Below are 22927 nucleotides of genomic sequence, written 5' to 3'. Positions count from 1 at the left end.
ATCTCTTTCCTAACAGAAGATTAACACATTTTCTGCAAGCAGATAACTGAATCACCAGAAACAAAGAAAAAGACCTGAAACAAAGTACTGCAGGGACGAAGAACAAGAAAGATCTTGTTACTTAAAAGAAAAATTCAGTAAACATGTCAACATTTCTTGGAAGATTAGGTAAATTAACATTCTTAAAAGGTCTCTTACTCATTATTTATAAGTAGATGCAACACCTCATCTATATCTCCTTATCTCATACAGAAGAGCTAAAATTGGCAGAAATGGTTAAGTTCTCAATTTATTCACATTGGTTTAACTTGTTTTTCTAGATGCCACCTTGGGCTTTCCTTGGGACCCAGCTATCCAGGTCAATCAAGCCAGTTTGAAACAGGTGCATTTAGAACTCTCTGTTGACACAATAATCTGAGTTACATGTTAATTTCTAAAAGAATAAGTGAACCCATTACTTCCCAGATTTCACAGAAGCCACTTGCTTGGAGCAGACTACCATGATGAGCCAGTCTCAGGGGATCCACCAGCTTCTTCAGGCAGAAAAACGGGCCAAGGACAAGCTAGAGGAAGCCAAGAAGAGTAAGTCTCACCTATGAGGGGTTTGTCACGAAATAAACGAAGCAGTGGAATGCAGGATAAGCGTAGACTTTTGAATTAGGCAGACCTTGTTTCAAACTTTGTTTTACTGTACTCCCTGTGAGACCTTCACCCATTCATTAAAATTACCCAGCCATATGTTCCTTATTTCTAGAGTACGGATGAGTTTCCTCATTCAGATCCTTTTGAGAGGTCATGTGTTCATGGGCATTAAGATTATAGAGATGTGGGCTTAAACTTTGGCTATGTCATGCCTCAGTTTTCTCAACATTGTTAAGAGATAGACAACTTCTGGATTTAATCTACTTATTAGTGAGTAAACCTGAGCAAATTACTTATTTTTTATAAGCATCAGTTTTCATTTCCACAAAATCAAAATAATAATAGCTCATTCTCAAACCTCTTGATAGCTTTTTAATATCTAATATTTAAAATATTTTCATTTTATTCTCATTTTCTACCTCTCTTTTTATTTTTATTAATTTATTTTTCAAGAGACGGGGGTCTCACTATGTTGCCCTGGCTGGACTCCAACTCCTGAACTCAAGAGATCCTGCTGCCTCAGCCTACTAAATAGCTGGGACTACAGGCACTTGCTGCTGGACTCAGCTGTCTTTTCATTTGGTCATGCATTCATGTACTTACATATAGAATGTCCTCAATGAACTTCAACCCCTTTCCTATTCTCTTTGAGACTCACAACAGCCAAATGAATAGGATATTAATATTATTCCCAATGTATGCAGAAATTGAATCACTGATTTGTTCAAGGTTATATTTTAAAAATAGAAAATATTGTGCCGGGCACCATGCTCATTGCTTATCTTTATTCCTCACAACCTTTACTGAAAAAGCAAAAGTGATGCTTAGAGAAATTGTACAACTTGTCCAAGGTCACACAGAGGGTAAATGGTAGATACAATATTTAGATGAGCTGTAATTTCCAAGCCCAGATCTTAACCACTGTGCTTTACAAAATTTACACAATTTGTCTAATAAAAAAATTAATATATCTCACATCTACAACTGGAATTCAGGTTCCCAAAGCCAAGACTTTTTTTTTTTTTTTTTCACTATCCCATTTCATATCACCTCATTATTCAATCTACAATAATTTGCAGTGTCATTCACTCTCCTTGTGATTGTGTGTCCTGCCTCTGCAATTAGATTCAGTCTGGCAAACAGGGGCCATATTTTCAAAATGTTACTTACGTAACTCTTTGGATGAATGTAGTGATGGGATTGGAGTAGGTACTGAATTATTTAAATGTAATAAATGAAATGAAGGAATATATTACAACATAAGAAAGTAAGTCAGGAATAAGGCAGGTACACTAAGGTTTTCAACCACAGGTAAACTCATTTCCTTTTCTTAAGATAAATAGATTTCCTGAACATTCAGCAACGTGGGCATCAACAACATAAAAGGAACGACTCCAGGTGGAGATGATAGAAGAGGAAAGGAAGAAGAAAGAGAGTAAAGGCAAACTTTACCTATTTCTCAATTTCTTTTCCTACAGCAAAGTGTGGAAATGGTTGCAAGATGATATGAATGCAGAGTAATTTTATAGAAAACAAAGCAGTTCAGGACTGTGGTTGAAACAGCATAGAGAATTTTCTCTTTTTAAAAGTTTCAGGGTTTTCTTTCTTTCTTTCCTTCCTTCTTTTCCTTCCTTCCTTCCTTCCTTCCTTCCTTCCTTCCTTCCTTCCTTCTTTCTTTTTTATTTTATTTTATTTTATTTTATTTTGAGACAGGGTCTGCTTCTGTTCCTAGGCTGGAATGCAGATGATCTGGGCTCCTTGCAACCTTCATCTCAGGCTAAAGCCATACCTCAGCCTATAGAGTAGCTGGGACCACAGATACACAACACCACACCTGGCCAATTTTTGTATTTTTGTACAGATGGGGGTTTTGCCATATTGCTCGGCTGGTCTCAAATTCCTGAGCTCAAGAGATCCACCTGCCTCTGCCTCCCAAATTACTGCGATTACAGGAGTGAGCTACCATGCCAGGCCTTTTAAAACACTTCTTTAACAATATTTAAAATTTTCAGAACAGAAGACCAGATAATTTAAAGATGTGATAGTTATGTTGCCTTTGCTTTCTTATTATGGAGGATACAAAAACGAAATATTGAGTACAGATTAATCAATATTATTGTATGACCCAAAAAATTTTTACCAACTATTTCTCCTTTTTTCAAGTCCTTAAAGAATAAAAGAATTGCTAAACATGCAAGTTGTTTTGGGGTGGGAGCCACTAAGGGCAACCTGGCTTCAAATTTCAGAATAAAGATAAAAGTCCAATTTCTTTTCCTTTTCTCTAGTGAATATGCTGTCCTTGGGCAATCTTTCCTCAGAATTCAGTATTGAAAAGTACATATTGTCTTATTTCTATACAAAAATGTTCATTTCATTTGCCAGTAACTTAAAATACCTGCATACTTTTTTCTTAGCCTGCCATGTCTTTGTTCATGAATATTCAAGGGGATATTCAACTAGTAATAATAAATACCCAGGCTTTAAAGACATGCTGGAAAATATTTTGACTTTCAACAACTAACCTCTGCACTCAGTTTTATGGAGAATGTCAGCCTGTCCTCTTTGCCTCAGAAGCCACAGGCTTTGAGGTCAGTTTTAGCTGGATAGAAACTGTTTTCTTAAAGCTATCAGCAGGTATTACAGTTTATAGTTACAACAGCTTAGTCACATAAGCAATCTATGGCAAAATAGAAATATTACCTTATATACGAGGTATGTTATAATTTCCCTAATGTTTCAGTGGTCTGTGTTTCATTTGTTTATTTAACTCAATAAGTGTTCATTGGGTATCTACTAATTCCAGGCCACTTTGATGTTTACACTGATGAATAAGATCTAGTTCTTCCTTAAAGAACTTCCCAGTGAGATAAATGAACAAACTACTATTTTAAAAAGGGAAAAGAGTCATGATGACAGGAGAGGTAAAGATAGTTATCATTTTAGCAAACCCATATACTTTTGCTTTATTTTTCCACAAAAAGATTCATTTGAAATTCTGACATATTAAGGCATAACGAGATTCATAATGAGGACCAAGAAGTCACAATAGTGAACACCACTGTAGAAGGTCTATGGTCATTTTCTCTTTCGTAAATCCATTTGCCAAGACTCTCAGAAACTTGGGCATAGAGAGTGAGAACAAGACTCTTGAGAGTACTATTTTTAAGAAAAAGAAAGAGAGGAAGAAGGAAGGGCAAGAAAGAGGGAAAGATAAAGAAAACAGCAATTCACATGTTAATCATTTCAGGAAAATACAAGATTAATACAGTTATTTTTATATTATGCTGCAAAAATATTAATATATTCCATTAAGGAGAACTGCCTCAGATCCTGGTGCAGTTGCTACATAATACAGTATATGGTCCATGTGTTTTGCCTTTAGGGATACAGATAAGGGATTATGAACTTGATGTATCAGGAACTCTCCAGAAGGCCATGAGGTCTATAGAAATTGAATATGCAGGTCTCTGCTCTCAAGACATACACCAGCTACTGAGAGAGATGAAATCTGACAGGGATGTGGGCAGGAATGTGGACAGGCTTCGGAAGTCAGACTGGGAAGTAGTAGAGTATAAAAGCATTGGCTTGAGTTGAAAACCTGTGATTCTTAATGTCATTTAACATCTCCAAGTTTCAGATTTTCTTTCTGTAAATAAAAATAGAAGTTATAATACATGCAGACACACATACATATGAACAAGAGGTTGCAAGAATCAGAAAAATATGTGTAAGATAGTAAAGCAAAATACACACTAGAGTTATTTTTATTTTTAATATATGTCGTGTATTTTTGTATGTTACTCTAAGTGATAACAATAGAAGAATGAAATAGACTAGAATGATCTCATTCCATTTGTTTTTACCCCTGCTGTAAGTTCTGGGTCTACTTTTCCTAAAACAAAGAGACTGGGACTGCTTCTGGTAGGATGACTAGAAATGTTCAGATATTTGTCTGTATTCACTGATTACAGGTTATATTTATTAGTTAAAGCTCTCACACGCCGGGCGCGGTGGCTCAAGCCTGTAATCCCAGCACTTTGGAAGGCCGAGACGGGCGGATCACGAGGTCAGGCGATCGAGACCATCCTGGCTAACACAATGAAACCCCGTCTCTACTAAAAATACAAAAAAAGAAAAAAAAAAAAAACAACTAGCCGGGCGAGGTGGCGGGCGCCTGCAGTCCCAGCTACTCTGGAGGCTGAGGCAGGAGAATGGCGTAAACCCGGGAGGCGGAGCTTGCAGTGAGCTGAGATTCGGCCACTGTACTCCAGCCTGGGTGACAGAGCAAGACTCTGTCTCAAAAAAAAAAAAAAAAAAAAAAAAAAAGCTCTCACACATTTTTATGTGCAAAACAGCCTTACTATTTTGGCTGAATTTAGATGAAATCACAGTAGTTTGCACTACATTAAATTATCTTACCTAGATTCAATGCTCTATACTTAATAAATTGTTCATTAATCAAAACATAAAAGTGGGTGTGTTGGTCCAAGACAAGTTACCTAGACATCAGAGATCTGCCCTGGAGATCCAGGTTGGGGTATTGAACTGAAACTTCAATCAGAATTAGATTAGAAATTCAAAGTACCATTATCAACAGGAGGAACAGGGACTTGTGTTTCTCTGAAATATGTTGCATTTTTACTTTTAGTCATGACCTTTTTTAAGAGAAGTATTTACTTCACTTACACCCATTGCAAACTTTTAAAACTCTATAGCTCTGCATTAACATCATTCTGAAATACTCAAATGCATGCAATTCAACATCACATAAAGAACTCATATTCCCAAATCATTTCTGAACACACATGGTAAACTCTCCTAGAAATAAACACACAATTTATTTACTTTGGAAGCTGCAGAAAGTAGCATTTGTGCTTAACTAAAAATTACAAATTGCATTACAGGATATAGATTGAAAGAAACAGCAAAAAAAAAAAAAAAAAAAAAAAAAAAATGTAAATTTTCCAATCTGGAGATGAGAAAAATTGAACAAGCAGCTATAATAAAAATGCCTAAAAGCTGTAGACAATTGTAATACAAGTGAAGAACACACTCCTCTAGCTTTCTTTAAAAATCATATGGTCAGTGCTCATCCCCTACAGCTGCTCTGCCTGGGTGCCTGTCTAACTTCTGCTTCTTATTAGCTGCGTGACCTTGGGCGGGTTACCTCTTAACCTTGCTGTGCCTATTTCCTCAGCCTCAAAATGGAGATATTAACAGTACCTACCTCATGGAGTTGTCATTATTAACTGAGTTAACACTTATGAAAGACTTAAAGTACCACTTGGCATATAGAAATTGCTCAATAAATTTTAGCTATTAATATTATTTTAATATCCAATAAAAATAATTTTGTTGCAAAAACAGCAAAATAGTTAAGTCCTGGAGATTTCTTAAGCATGGTCCTCTATGAGGTCTTTCATTGAATTATACTTCGGTGCAAAATAAATACTTAAGAAAATATTTCTGCACTCTAGATAATACATCAGATAATACTCTAATTCAGATTTATTTTTATGGGTCTATAGGATGCCAACCATCAATAATTTTTTAAAATCAGCAAATTTCCTATTTGCTTCCAAATATGCATATATTCTGAATTATTTAAACAAGCACCTCGATTTAATAAATTCTTCACTATGCAAGTGGATGATTTTGTTCATAAAGACAAGACTTTTAATGAACTAATAAAATAAAAGTTGTTGTATAAGAATTTCATGGCCTGTCTTGCATGTTTTGTAGGCCTGTAAATACTTCCTCTTCCTTTATAGTTCACAGACTAACAGGGTATTTGTAAGTGTACTGGGCTTTCATTACTTCAAGTGGGTAATATTAAAATAATAACCACAGAGCATTTTCATCTATTAATAGGATTTGGTTATATTCAGTCCAGGAGCTACACAAAACTATTTATTGTATTTTTAACAAGGACGATACAAGTAGAAGAAAAGCAAAAGAAAATATCCAGGAAGTGGAGATCTGACAGGCAATAGATTTAGTGTAAGAGAAGCTCTAGCAGCAACAGCCACCAAAGGAGAGGTTGCCTCTTTGTTTTTCTGGTGACATTTCTTTCTCAATGTTTGTAGTAGCTGGGAAAAAATAAGAGCATTCTTTGAATCAGGTTGGTTTCATCTTAATATTGACAACCCCCTAAAGCCAAGAAGTTTGGTTTGGTTTGGTTTTGCTTTGTTTTCTGAGTGGTAGAATAGATCAAAAATTGTTATTACTAGCAGAAATCTTCAAACATTACCAAAGTACCCTTTGTTTATATAGCAAATGAAAATGGCTTCTAAACTGTTTATGCATATTTTTGTCAGGTGGCACATTCATTTCAATATCTACTCTTTTCACCGCACTAGGGTATCTGGCTTTGGCTCCAATGCTCAACTAGCATTGTTTTCTCTATGCTCCTTGCTGATTCTCAGAATTTGTTTCCTAGAGATGCTGTAACAAACTACCATATACTAGGTGACTTTAAACAGAAATTGATTATCTCAGAGTTCTGGAGGCCAGAAGTCCAAACAGAAGGTTCCAGCAGGGTTGGATCCTTCTGGAGGAACTGAGGGAGAAACACCCATACCTCTTTCCTGGTCACTGTGGTAGCCAGTCATCCTTGGCACTCCTTGTCTTGCAGCTGCATCGTTTTAAACTATACGTCCATCATTACATGGCCTTCCTCCCTGTGTGTCTGCTCTGACTCTATACCTCTGTATTCAAATTTCCCCTATAAGAGAACCAATTATTGGATTTAGGACCCATCTTAATCCCTTATACCTCATTTTAACCTGATTACATCTGCAAAGACCCTATCTCCAAGTAAGGTCACAATTTATTTTGGGGATGGAGTCACATTTAGAGGTACCAGGAGTTAGGACTCCAACATATCTTTTCGGGGGGCACAATTAAACCCTCTAACTGTTGAATCCACTTGACCACCTTTAGCCCTTATTTTATTTTCTTTGTTGTGATCAACCATGAGAGTAGTGTTCCAAAGTCAAATGAAGAATCATTGACTCGTACCTGTCTCTCATGCTCATGTATCAATTCCACCTCCAAAATATATCTACCCTCTTCTTGCCAGCTCCATTACTACTTTACCATTTCCAGCAATTATTAACATTTGCCTGACCAATTGCAACAAATTCCAAACTGATCTTCCTGCTTCTCCTTTACCCCACAGTGTATTTTCTATTTTCACCACACCAGCCAAAGAAAATTTTTTTTTTTTTGAGACAGAGTCTCACTCTGTTGCCAGTGGCGTGATCTTGGCTCACTGAACCTCTGTCTCCTGGGTTCAAGAGATTCTCCTGCCTCAGCCTCCCAAGTAGCTGGAACTACAGGCATGCACCACCATGCTCATCTAATTTTTGTATTTTTAGTAGAGACGGGGTTTCACCATGTTGGCCAGGATAGTCTTGATCTCTTGACCTCATGATCCACCTGCCTCGGCCTCCCAAAGTGCTGTGATTACAGGCATGAGCCACTGTGCCCAGTCAAGAAATCCTTTTAAATCACAAGTAGTATTGTATCACGCCTTGGCTAAGAACTCTTCATGAATTTAGTATTCCAAAGACCAAAATTCTTACCATGCCCTGTGAGATCAATATGACCTGGTCCTGCTACTATCTAATACCATCTCCTAACATTCAACCATCCTGTTCTCTTTGCTCCAGCCATGATGGTGTTTTTGCTCTTCCTTCAGCATGGCAAGTATCCTCCCACCTCAAGGCCTCTGCACTTGCTGTTCTCTCTGCCTGGAAGACTCCTCCCCTTCAGATATCTGCATGGCTAGTTGCCTTATTCCTTTAGGCCTCTGTTCACATACTGTTTCATCTGAGAGGCCTGAGCTGTCTAAAGTAGAATCCACCACCATCTTTCTCTACCCCTTATTCTCCTTTCTTCTTATCATCATCCCTGACATATTATATACTTATTGTCTATTTTCTATTTTTATCTCCCCAACTGCATTCAGAACACAAACTCCATGAAACAAAAAGTTTGCAGCTTTCACTGCTATATCCATAGATCTACAATAGTGTGTGGCGCATAACAGACATCTAGTAATGTTGATTAAATATCTCTTATTTCAGTTCTCTGTGTCAGTTCTCTGTGTCATTTGATACTGCTGGCCATATCCTTCTTGGAATGTTCTCTTCTGTCTTTTGGTTTCTCCTAGTTCTCTGACTACTACTTGCCCCTTCCAAGCTTCCTCCTCCTTTTTCTTGAAGGTTGAGTGTTAATATTCCCCCAAGTTGAGACCTTAGCCTTCTTTTCTCCTCATTCTGTATACTCTCCCTTGACTTCTGTCTAAATCCCATTGCTATAACCAGCATATAAACAGGCCCCAATGACTAACATGCAAATCTCTGTCCTTATTTCAGACCTTCCTCCTGCATCCCAATCTTGTCTGCCCAGCTGTCCTCTGCATACCTCCAATTAAATATCCTAGGGAAAGCTTCCAGAGGCTTCTCTAGTGATAGCCTGAGGACTTCTCCTCAAACTCATGCTTTACTCCTTGCCTTCTTTTTTTATTTTCACTCCTTGCCTTCTTTTTTAGCAAAAGGCCCCTAGGAATTGGACCTGTTTTCCTAATAATGATTTAAAATAATTGAATAACTACTTTTTGTCAAGCATTTTATATACATTTTTAATAATCCCTCCAATAACCTTTTATAGTACATTATTAACTCTGTCTTATAGATGAGAACACTCAGTAACCTGCTAAAAGTTACAAAGCTTCTAATCTTTTATTGCAGTGATGCCTAGTGCATGATTCTGATTGCCTTAGATGATAAATGAAATCCTATCTTCTCCATCAGGAAGAGTCTAGAACAAATTTAGCAATCAACAGAATTAGGTTTCTCCGTTCCTTATCACCTCTGGGAACAGTCAGTTCACTGGCCTGTCCTGATGAGAAGGCCAGGAAGATTCCATCTTTGAGCATTACTCTTTGTCTCCTACACAGAGTTCAGTGTGTAAAATTGCTGCCCAAAATTGGTTTTCTTTTAATCCTTTTCCCACAAACCACCTGAAAATCAGTCCAAATGTCTTTTCTTCCCACTTTCGGTCACAGCAGCCATGTTTTTAATGCTTACAAAGAAATAAGTATAATTTCAGAATTGCCATATTCTTACAGAGAGAGAAGCATATTAGAGGTTAGTATGAGTGGATTTGATGCATGCATTTTGCTTCACCTCTAACAGAACAGTGGGCTCCAGTTTTTTTTTCCACTGGATTAAATCAGGTGGAGCATATGCAGGCTCTCACACAGCAGCAGCTGCTGAGTCTATCCAGAAAATTGCTGTGCCAGCAACGATTTCCCTGTGGCTCTCCCATTTAATTGAATGAGAACCAGCAGGTGACTGGTGCCATGACAAGGGAATCACAGACACACTCTGAGCCTGTCACTGTGTGATGGAGCTAATATACAGCCTCTTAGTGGAGTGCTGAATTCTGCTCAAGGGTAGGGCACACAGAGCCTTTCCTATGATTTTTTTTTAATGTGCTAGAGAGGCATAACTTTAAAACCACTATTTTTAGATATTATGCAATTAAGATGGAGAGTAGTGAGGCATGTGATTTATTTTGTAAAATAATTATGTATCCTACAACCCATTATTACTAAACAAAAATCAATACATTAACATTCTGTATTTTTGTCCTGATGTAAATGACAAACAGATAGAAGAAAGTGGGTTGGAGATCAAGGAATAGTTTTTCCTACCAACATATCATTGATTTATTCTGTTCACAGAGAATCTCTGTGAATAACATATGTGTAGTTGTCACAAAATTGTTACAACTATAGAGAATGAAGGAATCGGTATATACAAAGTGGTAATGAACATTAATTAAGATAAAGATAAGCATTGCTATTAATGTTCCATTAAGCCTCAAGCAACGGAAGAGCAGCAGTTTTCAGCAAACCTTGGATTTTAAAGAAAGTGTAGGCAGAGCGAAATGTCTGTCCTGAATGAGGACTTCCCAGTTCCATTCAAGGGTGGTAGACATTAAAAGAGACACATTTCAATATGTAACTCAGTGACTCTATTTTTATTCCATATACATACAGTGACTAGTGAAGCAACTCAGAAGAGAAAGAAATTGAGAAACAATCTCTGTGCAAATGCTGCAAAGATAGATACATACATAGGTAAATGGAGGACAAATAAAAGTTTACACTCAGATTTTCTTTCATGCTACCTGAGAACACATTTTTTTTATAGTTCAAAGTCTTTACAATATAACAAATGGTTGACAGAAATTGTAAACAATACTTAAGAAACATTATCAGAGGAAAAATCTATTAAATGGGCAAAAGAATACAGGTATCTTACTGAAATTGAAAGACAACAGATTCATAGAAAAAAAGAATTTTAATGTAGTTCAGAATTTCTTTAAAGTTTTAATAATTATGAAGCATTAGTAGCTAAGCCCCAAGGTAGTGGGTGGAGAGAGCAAAGCACCAATTAATATTAGTCTATAACCGCCCCCCCCCCACCAAACTTACTCTTATTGTCAAAAAAAGTCATGTGCTCAGCTAATGATTACCACATCATTGTATTCGTCTAAAACTTTCATTTATGTTGTCTGCTAGCTTAAGGCTTACACCTTTGCTCTTAATAAAAGAAAAAAGGCTACTTAACTAAATCTCCTAATCATTAAAAACAATTGGTTTTATAGCCACTTTCAAGCAAGTTCCCCTCAGAGAAAGTTACCAAAAAAAAAAAAAAAAAATTGCTTTGATGTATTGTGAGGCTTAATCAGACATTGTAGAGTCAACAAATGGTAAGGAAAAATCCCAATAAAACGTTTTTAAAAAATGTAAGTTTAGTTTGATAGAGTCTGAGTTGCATGTTTGTAGCGATTTTGGAGATCTGCCAGTGTTAAATAGGATCCAGTTGGTGTGGACTGAAGGATTCTGGCAGCAAATCAAGACCGAAAATCTGACCAAATAATGTCTTTTTGAATAAGTGACAGCTAAAATCTGTTCTCTGGCATTACTGCTGTGAGTAAATGGGCAGATATTTTATTTAAACATGTAAGTGTGAAAAAAAAGTTGTCATTTACGTGCCCTAAAGAATCCAATAAAAAATAATAAAATTTTCAATATCTATTGTTTTTTAGTAAAGTTTGTCATTCTAGAAAAAATAATCAAAAAATAATGAAGAATGTATCTATTTTTAAAAAACTAAGTTTGCATTTCCATATGCATATGGGTGTAACATATATTTACAATTGTTTATGTATATCCTTGTTAATGTATGTATATATATATAATTGTTAATTTTCAGGAAAAGGAAAGCGATTGAAGCAAGCCAAGGAGGAAGCAATGGTAGAAATTGACCAGTACAGAATGCAGAGAGATAAGGAGTTTCGACTAATACAATCTAAGGTGAGTAAGAAAGTCAGCACTGGCCGGGCGCGGTGGCTCACGCCTGTAATCTCAGCACTTTGGGAGGCCGAGGCGGGTGGGTCACAAGGTCAGGAGATCGAGACCATCCTAGCTAACACGGTGAAACCCCATCTCTATTAAAAATACAAAAAAATTAGCCGGGCATGGTAGCAGGTGCCTGTAGTCCCAGCTTCTCGGGAGGCTGAGGCGGGAGAGTGATGTGAACCTGGGAGGCGGAGCTTGCAGTGAGCCGAGATCACGCCAGCCTGGGCGACTGAGCGAGATTCCGTCTCAAAAAAAAAAAAAAAAAAAGTGATCTCATTGTTCAGTTCCCACCTATGAGTGAGAACATGCGGTGTTTGGTTTTCTGTTCTTGTGATAGTTTGCTAAGAATGATGGTTTCCAGCTGCATCTATGTCCTAGACTCGGGAAGGGGAACATCACACATTGGGGCCTATCATGGGGAGGGGACGGGGGGAGGGATTGCATTGGGAGTTATACATGATATAAATGATGAATTGATGGGTGCTGACGAGTTGATGGGTGCAGCACACCAACATGGCACAAGTATACATATGTAACAAACCTTCACGTTATGCACATGTACCGTAGAACTTAAAGTATAATAAAAAGTAAGTAAATAAATAAATAAAAAGAAAGCACTGTTTCTTATTCAGAATAGATAAGACGCATATTCATAAGGTGTAATATAGAATATTGAGAGAAAAAAATATGCTGCAATTGAGCAGATATAGTTCAACCAAGCTGAACATCAAGCTAAATCTTTTTTTTTTTTTTTTGAGATGGAGTCTCGCTCTGTCACCCAGGCTGGAGTGCAGTGACACGATCTCGGCTCACTGCAAGCTCCGCCTCCTGGGTTTACGCCATTCTCCTGCCTCAGCCTCCCGAGTAGCTGGGACTACAGGCGCCCGCCACCTTGCCCGGCTAGGTTTTTTTTTTTTTTTTGTATTTTTAGTAGAGACGGGGTTTCACCGTGTCAGCCAGGATGGTCTCGATCTCCTGACCTCGTGATCCGCCGGCCTCAGCCTCCCAAAGTGCTGGGATTACAGGCTTGAGCCACCACGCCCGGCCTAAGCTAAATCTTAAACATAATAATTACTGATTTTACGTTTTCACTTTCAACGCATTTTTAATTTCTCACATAAAGGGTCAATCAGTAGTTATTATGTAATATATAGTATATATTAAAAATCATATTCACAAATATGCAAGTTGAATGGATTGCTTAAAGTCTCATTCCTACCACTGATTGTTGACTAACATATTTTAGTAAGAAAAAACTTGAGAGAACCTGTTTTTATACAAATATATATGTTTAGTTACATAAATAACAAACCAAGATTTACAAATGACCAAAGTAGATATTGCTGCAAATTGCTGAAAAGCCTTCTGGTATTTCCTGATGTTTCCCTTTGCAACTGGCTGACTCATTCAATAAATCTTTCATTTAGAGATAAAGAAATGCTTTTTCCTACACTGGAATATTTTTAAATATCTGCAGCTTACTGTAAATCATAAATGCATGAAATCTTTGGAGCCTACACCTTCTTTTCCATGTTGCAACATGGGCTAAATGAAAGTGCTAAACTCCATGTATCATAACTAAATTTTTTATGACATTTTATTTTGGCCTCAGTAAAAATATAAACAAAGCTCTGTGCAGAAGCCTGACATTTCAAATAAATTATTAACAATTTGGAAATCTTCTTCATTTATAACTTTTATTTTAATGGCAATGGATAAGGAGTTCATGTAGGATCGGATAAATTGGACCACATAATAACAAAACCTTTTTTGTCAAATAAAAAATGTCCTTTCTAGGATTAAGTGGACCACTCAGCAAACATACAAATTTTTATCAATGTTCAAAAATAAGAAATCCTAAAGTCCTAAGTTCATACAACCCTCCATGACTGGCCTTTGGCTATCTCTCTCACCACATTTTCTACCACCCTAGACTCTATTAGTTCTGTTCTATCCATATTGGCCTTTTGTTCTTCCTCAAACAGATAGAACATGCCCCTATCACAGGGCCTTTGCATGTACCATTCTCATGTCCTACATTTGTTTTCTTTAGATACATTCATCTTTCTCTGATCTCAATTCAATTGTTAGTGCTTCTTCCTGATTACTTTATCTAAAATTGTGTCTGTCATAAATACATACTTATTGTAGGCCATTCTTTTTCCTCATAGCACTTAGCATTATCTGATATATTTTATATTTACTTTTTTTGCATATTGCCTATCTTTCCTTCTGGGACTTTAAACACCAAAAGAATCATTTCTTGGTTTTGTTCTTTTTTTTCCTAGACTTAGAACAGTGCCTGCCACACAGTAGACATGCAGGAAATATTTGTTGAAAGAATGAATAATATTTTTTCTTTGATTTTCTTTCTTATTGAATCTTGTCATAGCCATGATCTATTAGGACCCGAGAAAACAATCATCCTTAACATTCTCCAGCTTTGATTATCTTATATAGGATATTTCTGATATTATTTCTATTTTTTTAAGTAATAACAAAACTGATCACAATTTCAGAAAGTGCTTGTGTTAAATCTCTTCAAATATCATTTCTCCAGAAGAATCTTATCAGATATATATCTTGTTCTGGTTATTTGTTTTCTGCTTTGGTTCATAATTAAATAATTAAAACTCCTCATCGCTCTCATAATTAGCGCTCCAAGCCAATTTTACAGTTATTTGATCAAAAGCTCACATAGAAAGGTCAGCATATTTAAGCCTCGGCTACTTCAAGCATATTGTAAAACTATTAGCACAGATCTTCTCTCCTTGGCATGACCTCCACATGTCAGGCATATTGCTGTTCCACTTAAATCTCATCCTCATTAACCCAGGGCAATTAGGAGGTCTGGGAGGAGACTCAAGAAACCAGCCTCCTGTCTGCTGTGGGTGTTGTATCTTGATGTTACTTTTTGTTGCTTTTTAGCTCTTGTTAATATACGATTTTTCAAGTCCCCTGACTTATCAACAGAAGCAGGTATCCCAATGTGGGCTGTACATTAGCAAATATTGTTTCATCAAAAATCTATTTATCCCTTCCTTAGTGCTACCCTATCTAAAGAAGATATTACATTGCTAAAAATAAATCTGGACTACAGTAGAAAAATTAAATCTGTTGTTAATACAAGTAAAAGTCAGAAAGATCATGAATCTAAATAGAAAATCTGAAAATGGGCCGGGCGCAGTGGCTCACGCCTGTAATCCCAGCACTTTGGGAGGCCGAGGTGGGCGGATCATGAGGTCAGGAGATCGAGACCATCCTGGCTAACACGGTGAAACCCCGTCTTTACCAAAAATACAAAAAATTAGCCGGGCATGGTGGCGGGCGCCTGTAGTCCCAGCTACTCTACTCGGGAGGCTGAGGCAGGAGAATGGCGTGCAACCGGGAGGCGGAGCTTGTCCAGCCTGGGCGACAGAGCGAGACCCCGTCTCAAAAAAAAAAAAAAAAAAAAAAAAACCTCTGAAGACCTTTATATCTTTACTCTTTGTTCCTGAATTTATATCCCAAGAGCATTTTGTTTGCTGGAGACAATCACAAATTGAGGGCATAAAATTGTTTTTCTTGTGACGATGGGACCTGAAGCTCTGCTTTACTTTAAACTGGAACATTTAAACAACTTATAAGGAAACGTATTGAATATTTAAAGATCTTCCATCACCATCAGTCATTATGGTGTAAAGCTATACATCAGTTTCAACACTGACATTTTGAAAATTAACATGGAGAAGTCCTCACATGTCACTCTTAGACCAAATGTATCATGGCATGTTACAGAATTATCAACTACTAACTTATACATTCTTCCAAACATTCAGGTAACAGGCTTCCACCAACATGAGCAATAGAACACAGGTAATGGGTTCTCTGTAATATCAAGAGATCTGATCATTCTACTCAATACGAAAGTATATTGAGCATCTATGAAGTGCCAGATAGTGTTTAAGGCACTTATAATACATCAAGGAACATGATTCTTGCCTTTGTGCCACTTACATTCATTCACTGAAACTCCTACATGGGTTAAATCCATACTCTGCCTGCAGATATCAAGATATGGAATTCTTCCCTAGGAAAACCATTTAAAATAGTGTATGACTAGTCATTATTATAGTACTGCATAGGAAACACTGCAGAAACTCAAATCACTGGGCGTCAAATAAACTCAGAAACAATATTTTGTTTAATTATGCAGGATGAGACATAGGATTATGGGGTATTACAAGGGTATCACAATGTTTCTGAAAATACAGAACAGATTGGAAAAATTTGAAAAGTACAAGTAGAATAATCAGTGAAAATTATACTAATAATCACTAACACGTACTGATTACTTGTTCAGAGTTAAACTTCTGTGCTAAGAGTCATCTTTACAAGTCTGTCTGGAAAATGATTAGGGTGTCTTGAAAAGCCACATTAAGAATTCAACTAATATTAACAGCTGCCATTTATTGCTGCACTGTCCAAAATGGTGACCACTTCACATGTAGCTACTAAGCACATGAAGTGTAGCTAGTCCCAATCAAGACGTGCTATAAGTGTAAAATACATACCATATTCCAAAGACTTAGTATGAACTAAAAGAATGTAATAATTTTTATATTGATTGTATGTCAAAATATGAATATTATTAGGTTAAATATATTATTAAACTAACTGCACCTACTTCTTTTATACTTTTAATGTGGCTTTTAGAAAATTTATAATTTTATATATATATGAGGTGCCTTTGTGGCTCATATTACACTTTTGTTAGACACAACTGCTCTGCACACTCACCAATGAATCTGGTTTGCATTTTATAGTATCTTATCAAATGGGTGATATTATCCCTATTAAAAAAATAGAGAACCTGAGATTGAGATTAACTTTTCCAAAGTCATTCGCAACAGTTACACTAAACCAACCCAAAGACAACTATTTTTAATACTGTTCCAAAGAAAAGTAGGTAATAGGTTCACAACAGTTTGTTTTTTATTTTTTACCACTAGAAGACATTGAATTTAGAGATTTTTTTTTTAATTTAGTAGAATCCCACTTAAGACACTAAATTTAGAGGAAAAATTTTGAGCTTGGTAGAACCATTTCAATAAGTAGTTCTCTTCTATTTTAAAATTTCTTCTTAGCAAGGGAAATTCGATCCATATGTTTCTGCTTCTTGTATACTCACGTATCAAAATGTTATTCTGCAAAAGTTATTTGATGTCTTAGAAGCTGTAACTTTTCAAAATTATTTTCTTTGAACTGAGAAGACCCCATTGCCTGGACTGTAAACAGAAGAGAACTTGAACCCAAGTACTTCAGTGGCATTTGATTTCAAGCCTAGGACTCAAAAAGATCATGCAGATTTTAGAATTTAGAATAGTCTAACCACCCTGAAGTAGAAGTCAATCATTACTGGAGTATCTTGGATTAAATTAAATGCATACTTTTCCTAAACACTCACAGAAGGAAAAAGCAAACAAACATAAAACAGTCTTCTTGTCTTTAAAATGCCATGTTTAAGAAAGGCTGAGTTTACAAAGGAGATACATTAGGAGTTGATTTCTTGCTTTAGTAAAGGCTAACTTTCAACGTGTTTCACTGCAGAATTCCTTTAAATTGTTAACTCCTCTGATGAAATTATATTTTGGTCAAATCATTCCTTGATAAAGAAGCTACATGGGAAGATAAGATAATGGAAAATAATGGGAATCTCTGCCAATTAAAGAGCAATTAGAAAGATATATTAAACTGTGTCTACAATTATGATGTAACTAAATGAACAAGCATATTCAATTTGAAAGAAATACAACTTACACTAAATTTTTCAAGATAATATCTATTACCCAAAGAAACACACTTCAGCGGCCGGGTGCTGTGACTCACGCCTGTAATCCCAGCACTTTGGGAGGCCGAGGCGGCGGATTATGAGGTCAGGACTTTGAGACCAGCCTGGCCAACATAGTGAAACCCCATCTCTACTAAAAATACAAAAATTAGCGGGGTGTGGTGGCACATGCCTGTAGTCCCAGCTACTTGCGAGGCTGAGGCAGGAGAATCGTTTGAACCTGGGAGGCGGAGGTTGCAGTGAGCCAAGACCACGCTATTGCACTCTAGCCTGGGTGACACAGTGAGACTCTGTCTCGAAAAAAAAAAAAGAAAGAAAGAAAAGAAATACATTTGTGCACATAAAGGTATCTTACAGGACACATCGTGAATGTCTTCCTAATGAAAACAAGACACAATTCAGATAATGTATTTTAAAAATAGAAAAACTAGTTATTCAGTCTTTAAAAACCAGCAAAAGTGGGTTTAATGGTGTCTTTCAACTATGTTTTCCAGACTTATAGCTTAGAAGGTAAACAATAGGGAATATATGGGAACTAAATGGAAACTATTATAAATACATGAAAAATGTGATGGAAAAGAACTTCTGGGCATGGTTTAATGATTATAAATGTGTATTCAATTTGTAACATGTGGAGGTTGGTTAAAAGTGAAAGTAACCTGCTATGACCAGTTTCAATATTTTATGAAAGTTCATCCTTCCCAATCATAGCATTGGTGATTCTGTTGGGTCTCTGAAAAAAAAAAAATCTACAAAAGGAGTATGTAATTGTGCATCATAGGACAATCATCAGTAAACAGGCTAGGACAAATTTAACTTGTAAAACAATTGTATTATGATATGAATTCTGTCTGTTTTGTTTTGGTAGATAATGGGCTCTCAGAGTAATCTCTCAGATGAAATAGAAGAACAAACATTAGGGAAGATACAAGAACTTAATGGACACTACAATAAACATATGGAAAGTGTGATGAACCAGCTCTTGAGTATGGTCTGTGACATGAAACCAGAAATCCATGTGAACTACAGAGCCACCAACTAAATGTACATCATAGTTTTCAAGAAAAAAAAAAAAAACAAAAGGTGTGTGAGTGCCACCTGGTTGCTTATGGCTTCATGTTTTTACATTAAGAAATTTGAAATGCGAACCTTGAATTTACATTTACAGGAAAAGTGACATAACTCATATGTCAGCACTGAATTAAACAAAACAAAATACCACTGTTGCTATATCTTTTCTAGTAATAATTATGACCTTATCATTTTACTTAGAGTAAATCAAGAATGCAGAAGAGTAATATGTTTTTTAACACTTGAAAGAAATACATGGTCATGACAGCTTTTTAGTGGGCGTGGGTTTTTTATTCCTTCTCCTTTTCATCGATTTAGAAAATGTACTCTTAATTATGTTAAAAGGTAATTTGCTAAAAGATCATCTTTAAACAAGATATAATTATGACTCTTCAACAGATCTAAAAATGAACATGTCAATGGTTTTATTTAATTCAGTAATCAATGAGAAAACCAGTAAAACAGAGACAGAGACAAAGAATGATGGGTTATATAGCCATTTTTAAACATAGATGGGTTTTATAATCATTCTGTCTGTCTGATCTCAACTAAACAGATACTATTTTAAAAGAAAAAAGTAAATGATAAATAAGCTAATAACAGATTTTGGAACTTTGAAAAAAATTTTTAAAAAGAAGAAATACAAAGAAAACTCCCAGGAGATATATTAGGTTAGTGTACCACTAGCCCAGTCTCCCAGTTATAGCTAAGCTAAATTCTTGTTAAATACTAAGTACTTTGTTAGTAAAATGTATATATTATCTCAATCCTACTGTGTAAGCAGTACTAGTGCTCTTGTTTTACAAAATGAGAAGCAAAACAAAGGAACTTGCCTGGAGTTGTTTGTATAAGAGTGGCAGCACTGGGCTTCGAACTGGGCAATGTGACTCCAATGTTCACACCCTTCACTTCTTACCAAACTGCTTACCTGCACAGCTCCTGTATTTGCATTAGTAAGAAGCATGGGTACTATAAAGTCTTTGATTTTCAAGTAATAGATGCAAATTTTAATTCCAGTCTAAACAACAGTTAATTATTGTTACCAAACTATTCATATAATCTTCAAATATATGAATCTCTGACTATATGGACAGTTTGGTAACAATAATTAACTTTTGTTTAGACTGGAATTAAAATCATAAACTGAAATGATTTTAATTGATCATTGTTTTAGATCAGTGGTCTCCAACCTTTTTAGAACAGGGACCAGTTTCATGGAAGACAATTTTTCCAAGGATGGAAGGGTAGTGGGGCAAGATAGTTTTGGGATGAAACCGTTCCACCTCAGATCATCAGGCATTAGATTCTCATAAGGAACATGCAATCTAAATCCCTCACATGTTCAGATCACAGTAGGATTCGTATTCCTATGATAACCTAATGGCACTGCTGATTTGACAGGAGGCCAAGCTCAGGTGGTAATGCTTGCTCAACTACTACTCACCTTCTGCTGGGTGGCCCAGTTCCTAACAGGCCACGGACAGGTACCAGTCTGTGGCCCAGGCATTGGGGATCCCTGTTTTAGATTACTAGTATCATTGTTTCTTTTTAGGAGAAAATGTTAAAATTTTACCACATATCTTAGTATCTCAGGAATAGTCAATTTTATATGCATATTAGGTAAATGGAGGAAAATTTGAATTCTATTTGTTTCTCCATTTTCCCAACTTTTGGGGCAAGGAAAACCAAACCAGTTTATTGGTTTTACGAGGTATATTTCCCCATTTATTAGAATGAAAACTGATTCCCAATAAAAGAAGAGAAAGATATCTAACATTCCTAGGAAAACTGGCTCCCATTTTTTGAGGGAGTGGAGGGGAAGGCATCAATTAAAGTTGTGTCTCCCTGACATTAGGACAGCATTGGAGGATTTCTACTCAACACAGACTTGGAGAATTCAATTTCTCTATCCTGCAGAGCTTAGATAAATAAAAGAATCAGTAAAACTGCACATTTGGAGAGTTATCATGTGAAAAGATAATTCCGAAAAACATAGCATTGTGATTTGCCTTATATCATAAGATGTAGTCTTCTGTCTTATCTCATGAAAACCATCAAGATGCCAGTTTTCTGGATGTGAAAGCATGAATATGTTACAAGGAGCATTCAAGTTAATAATAAATTCCTGAGCCTGCACAAAAGAAAGGATAATCTTTTAGGCCCTAAATACTGTAGAAACACATTAAAGTCAGTAGAGGATTTTTCTCAGAAGTAAAGTGGAGCCAGGCCTAGAAGCAGAAGATGAGACTTGGGTGTCAGCACACTGTACATCCAGTCCTGCCAGCACCACAAGCTTCCTATGTCCTACTGGCAACTCAGTCAGCCTCTGTGGGCCTAAGATTCTTTCTTAGTGCTGTAATCCAAAAATGGTGTTGAAATAAATGATCTCTCTAGGCAGGCCCTTTAACACTTATTTTTACATACCAAGATCAATTTTTCAAAAGCAGTATTTATTACTGTCAGTTTTTTCTTTTTCTTTTTTTTTTTTTTTTTGAGACGGAGTCTCGCTCTGTCGCCCAGGCTGGAGTGCAGTGGCCGGATCTCAGCTCACTGCAAGCTCCACCTCCCGAGTTTACGCCATTCTCCTGCCTCAGCCTCCAGAGTAGCTGGGACTACAGGCGCCCGCCACCTCGCCTGGCTCGTTTTTTGTATTTTTTAGTAGAGACGGGGTTTCACCGTGTTAGCCAGGATGGTCTCGATCTCCTGACCTCGTGATCCGCCCGTCTCGGCCTCCCAAAGTGCTGGGATTACAGGCTTGAGCCACCGCGCCCGGCCCGGTCAGTTTTTTCATTCACTACTGTTGTATTTGTCAATTTCTCAACAATCTCACATCTATTCTAAACACTCTATTGTTAAGAGCATGTGCTGTTGCTTTCCCCAGTATTCTAGTTTCTATGTAGTTTGCATATTTTTACATTCAAATATGGTTTCACATCTTTGCCTAACTGAATGAGTCATTTTCCAAGAACTCTCACACCCTCACAGATGGTAGAGCTGCCAGGTTTTACCTTATTTACATATGAAAAGGTTTTATGTATTTCAGAGCTAGCTCACTTATCTATGAGAGCTTTCTCAGTCACACAAAAAAGTTGACTTTTTTGTACATGTACTTACATTAAAAGGCTTTTTCTGTTCCTATAGATCTTCACACAGAAATAGAATAATGTTAGCATATTTTTAATTGTTCTTTACCCTGGTTTTGATCATTTGCACAGTCAGAAACTACAAAATGAAAAATTATGCCATTCAGTTCTTACTCATTTCCATTGCACTCAAAAACAAAACCATGCAATTTACAGGCTTGCAAAGGAATGCAGGAATTTTGGTTTTTATTCTCTATGTTAGCACACAAATACAAAGTCAGGAATTTTAATCAATGTATCACAGCCATTACTTTCTAGATGGATAGAGCTAGTAGAAGAGAGTTGACCAGAGTGTGCAGAAAGCTGCCACCTTTGAAATATCCCAGCTAAGGCCATTCTAGGTCTTGCCAACCCCCAACATGTCAGAGTCCAGCCTAAATCAGCACAGCCACATTACCTGCCACCAACCATGAATGCAGGCATGAGCAAAGAGGACATCGTATGAGCCACCCGGAACACTCATAGACTCATGAGCAATAATAAACATTTTAAGCCACTGAGTTTGAGGGTGATGCATTATGAAGCAATAGCTAACTGCTATACCGATTGAATACTGCCTTGAAGAGGAGAGGGTGACCACCTGTCTTGAATGCTGCTTAGAGTTCAAGTAAAATAGGACAGAGATGTGACTGTTAGATTTACATATGTGGAGGAGGAGTTTGAGGAGAGAAAGTGTGGTGAGAAAGCTAGAGATAGCAGTTATAGATAACTACAAAACTATAAAAATGATCAGAGAAGTAGGACTGCAGCTTGAGACAGATGTGTGTCAAGCATGTGTTTCTTGTCTGGACTAGGAAATGT

At 36.7% G+C, this 22927-nt stretch overlaps 1 protein-coding gene across 2 annotated transcripts; it reads left to right on the top strand.

The window, feature by feature from the left end:
* The first annotated feature begins 415 nt into the window (after positions 1-415).
* On the top strand, positions 416-19131 carry ATP6V1G3 (ATPase H+ transporting V1 subunit G3). 2 transcript variants are annotated; one of them, XM_033198052.1, is made up of 4 exons: positions 493-582; positions 1978-2077; positions 11937-12037; positions 18781-19131. In XM_033198052.1, the coding sequence occupies exons 2-4, from the start codon at positions 2047-2049 to the stop codon at positions 18952-18954; spliced, it is 306 nt and encodes a 101-aa protein (XP_033053943.1). In that variant the 5' UTR covers positions 493-582; positions 1978-2046; the 3' UTR covers positions 18955-19131. The 2 variants fall into 2 exon arrangements, with proteins under 2 accessions (XP_033053942.1, XP_033053943.1); XM_033198051.1 differs by lacking the exon at positions 1978-2077 and having other exon boundaries at positions 416-582.
* The last annotated feature ends 3796 nt before the right edge of the window (positions 19132-22927 follow it).

The sequence above is a fragment of the Trachypithecus francoisi genome, unplaced genomic scaffold (genome assembly GCF_009764315.1).
Source record: "Trachypithecus francoisi isolate TF-2019V2 unplaced genomic scaffold, Tfra_2.0 Lachesis_group5, whole genome shotgun sequence".
Taxonomy (NCBI): Eukaryota; Metazoa; Chordata; class Mammalia; order Primates; family Cercopithecidae; genus Trachypithecus; species Trachypithecus francoisi.
This window is presented reverse-complemented; position numbering and strand designations above follow the sequence as displayed.

Excerpts from the sequence above, each read along its gene's own strand:
- ATP6V1G3 (XM_033198051.1), top strand. The coding sequence starts at position 501 with ATGATGAGCCAGTCTCAGGGGATCCACCAGCTTCTTCAGGCAGAAAAA. Across the intron at positions 583-11,936 it reads GCTAGAGGAAGCCAAGAAGA|GAAAAGGAAAGCGATTGAAG; the intron begins GTAAGTCTCACC and ends GTTAATTTTCAG. Across the intron at positions 12,038-18,780 it reads TTCGACTAATACAATCTAAG|ATAATGGGCTCTCAGAGTAA; the intron begins GTGAGTAAGAAA and ends TTGTTTTGGTAG.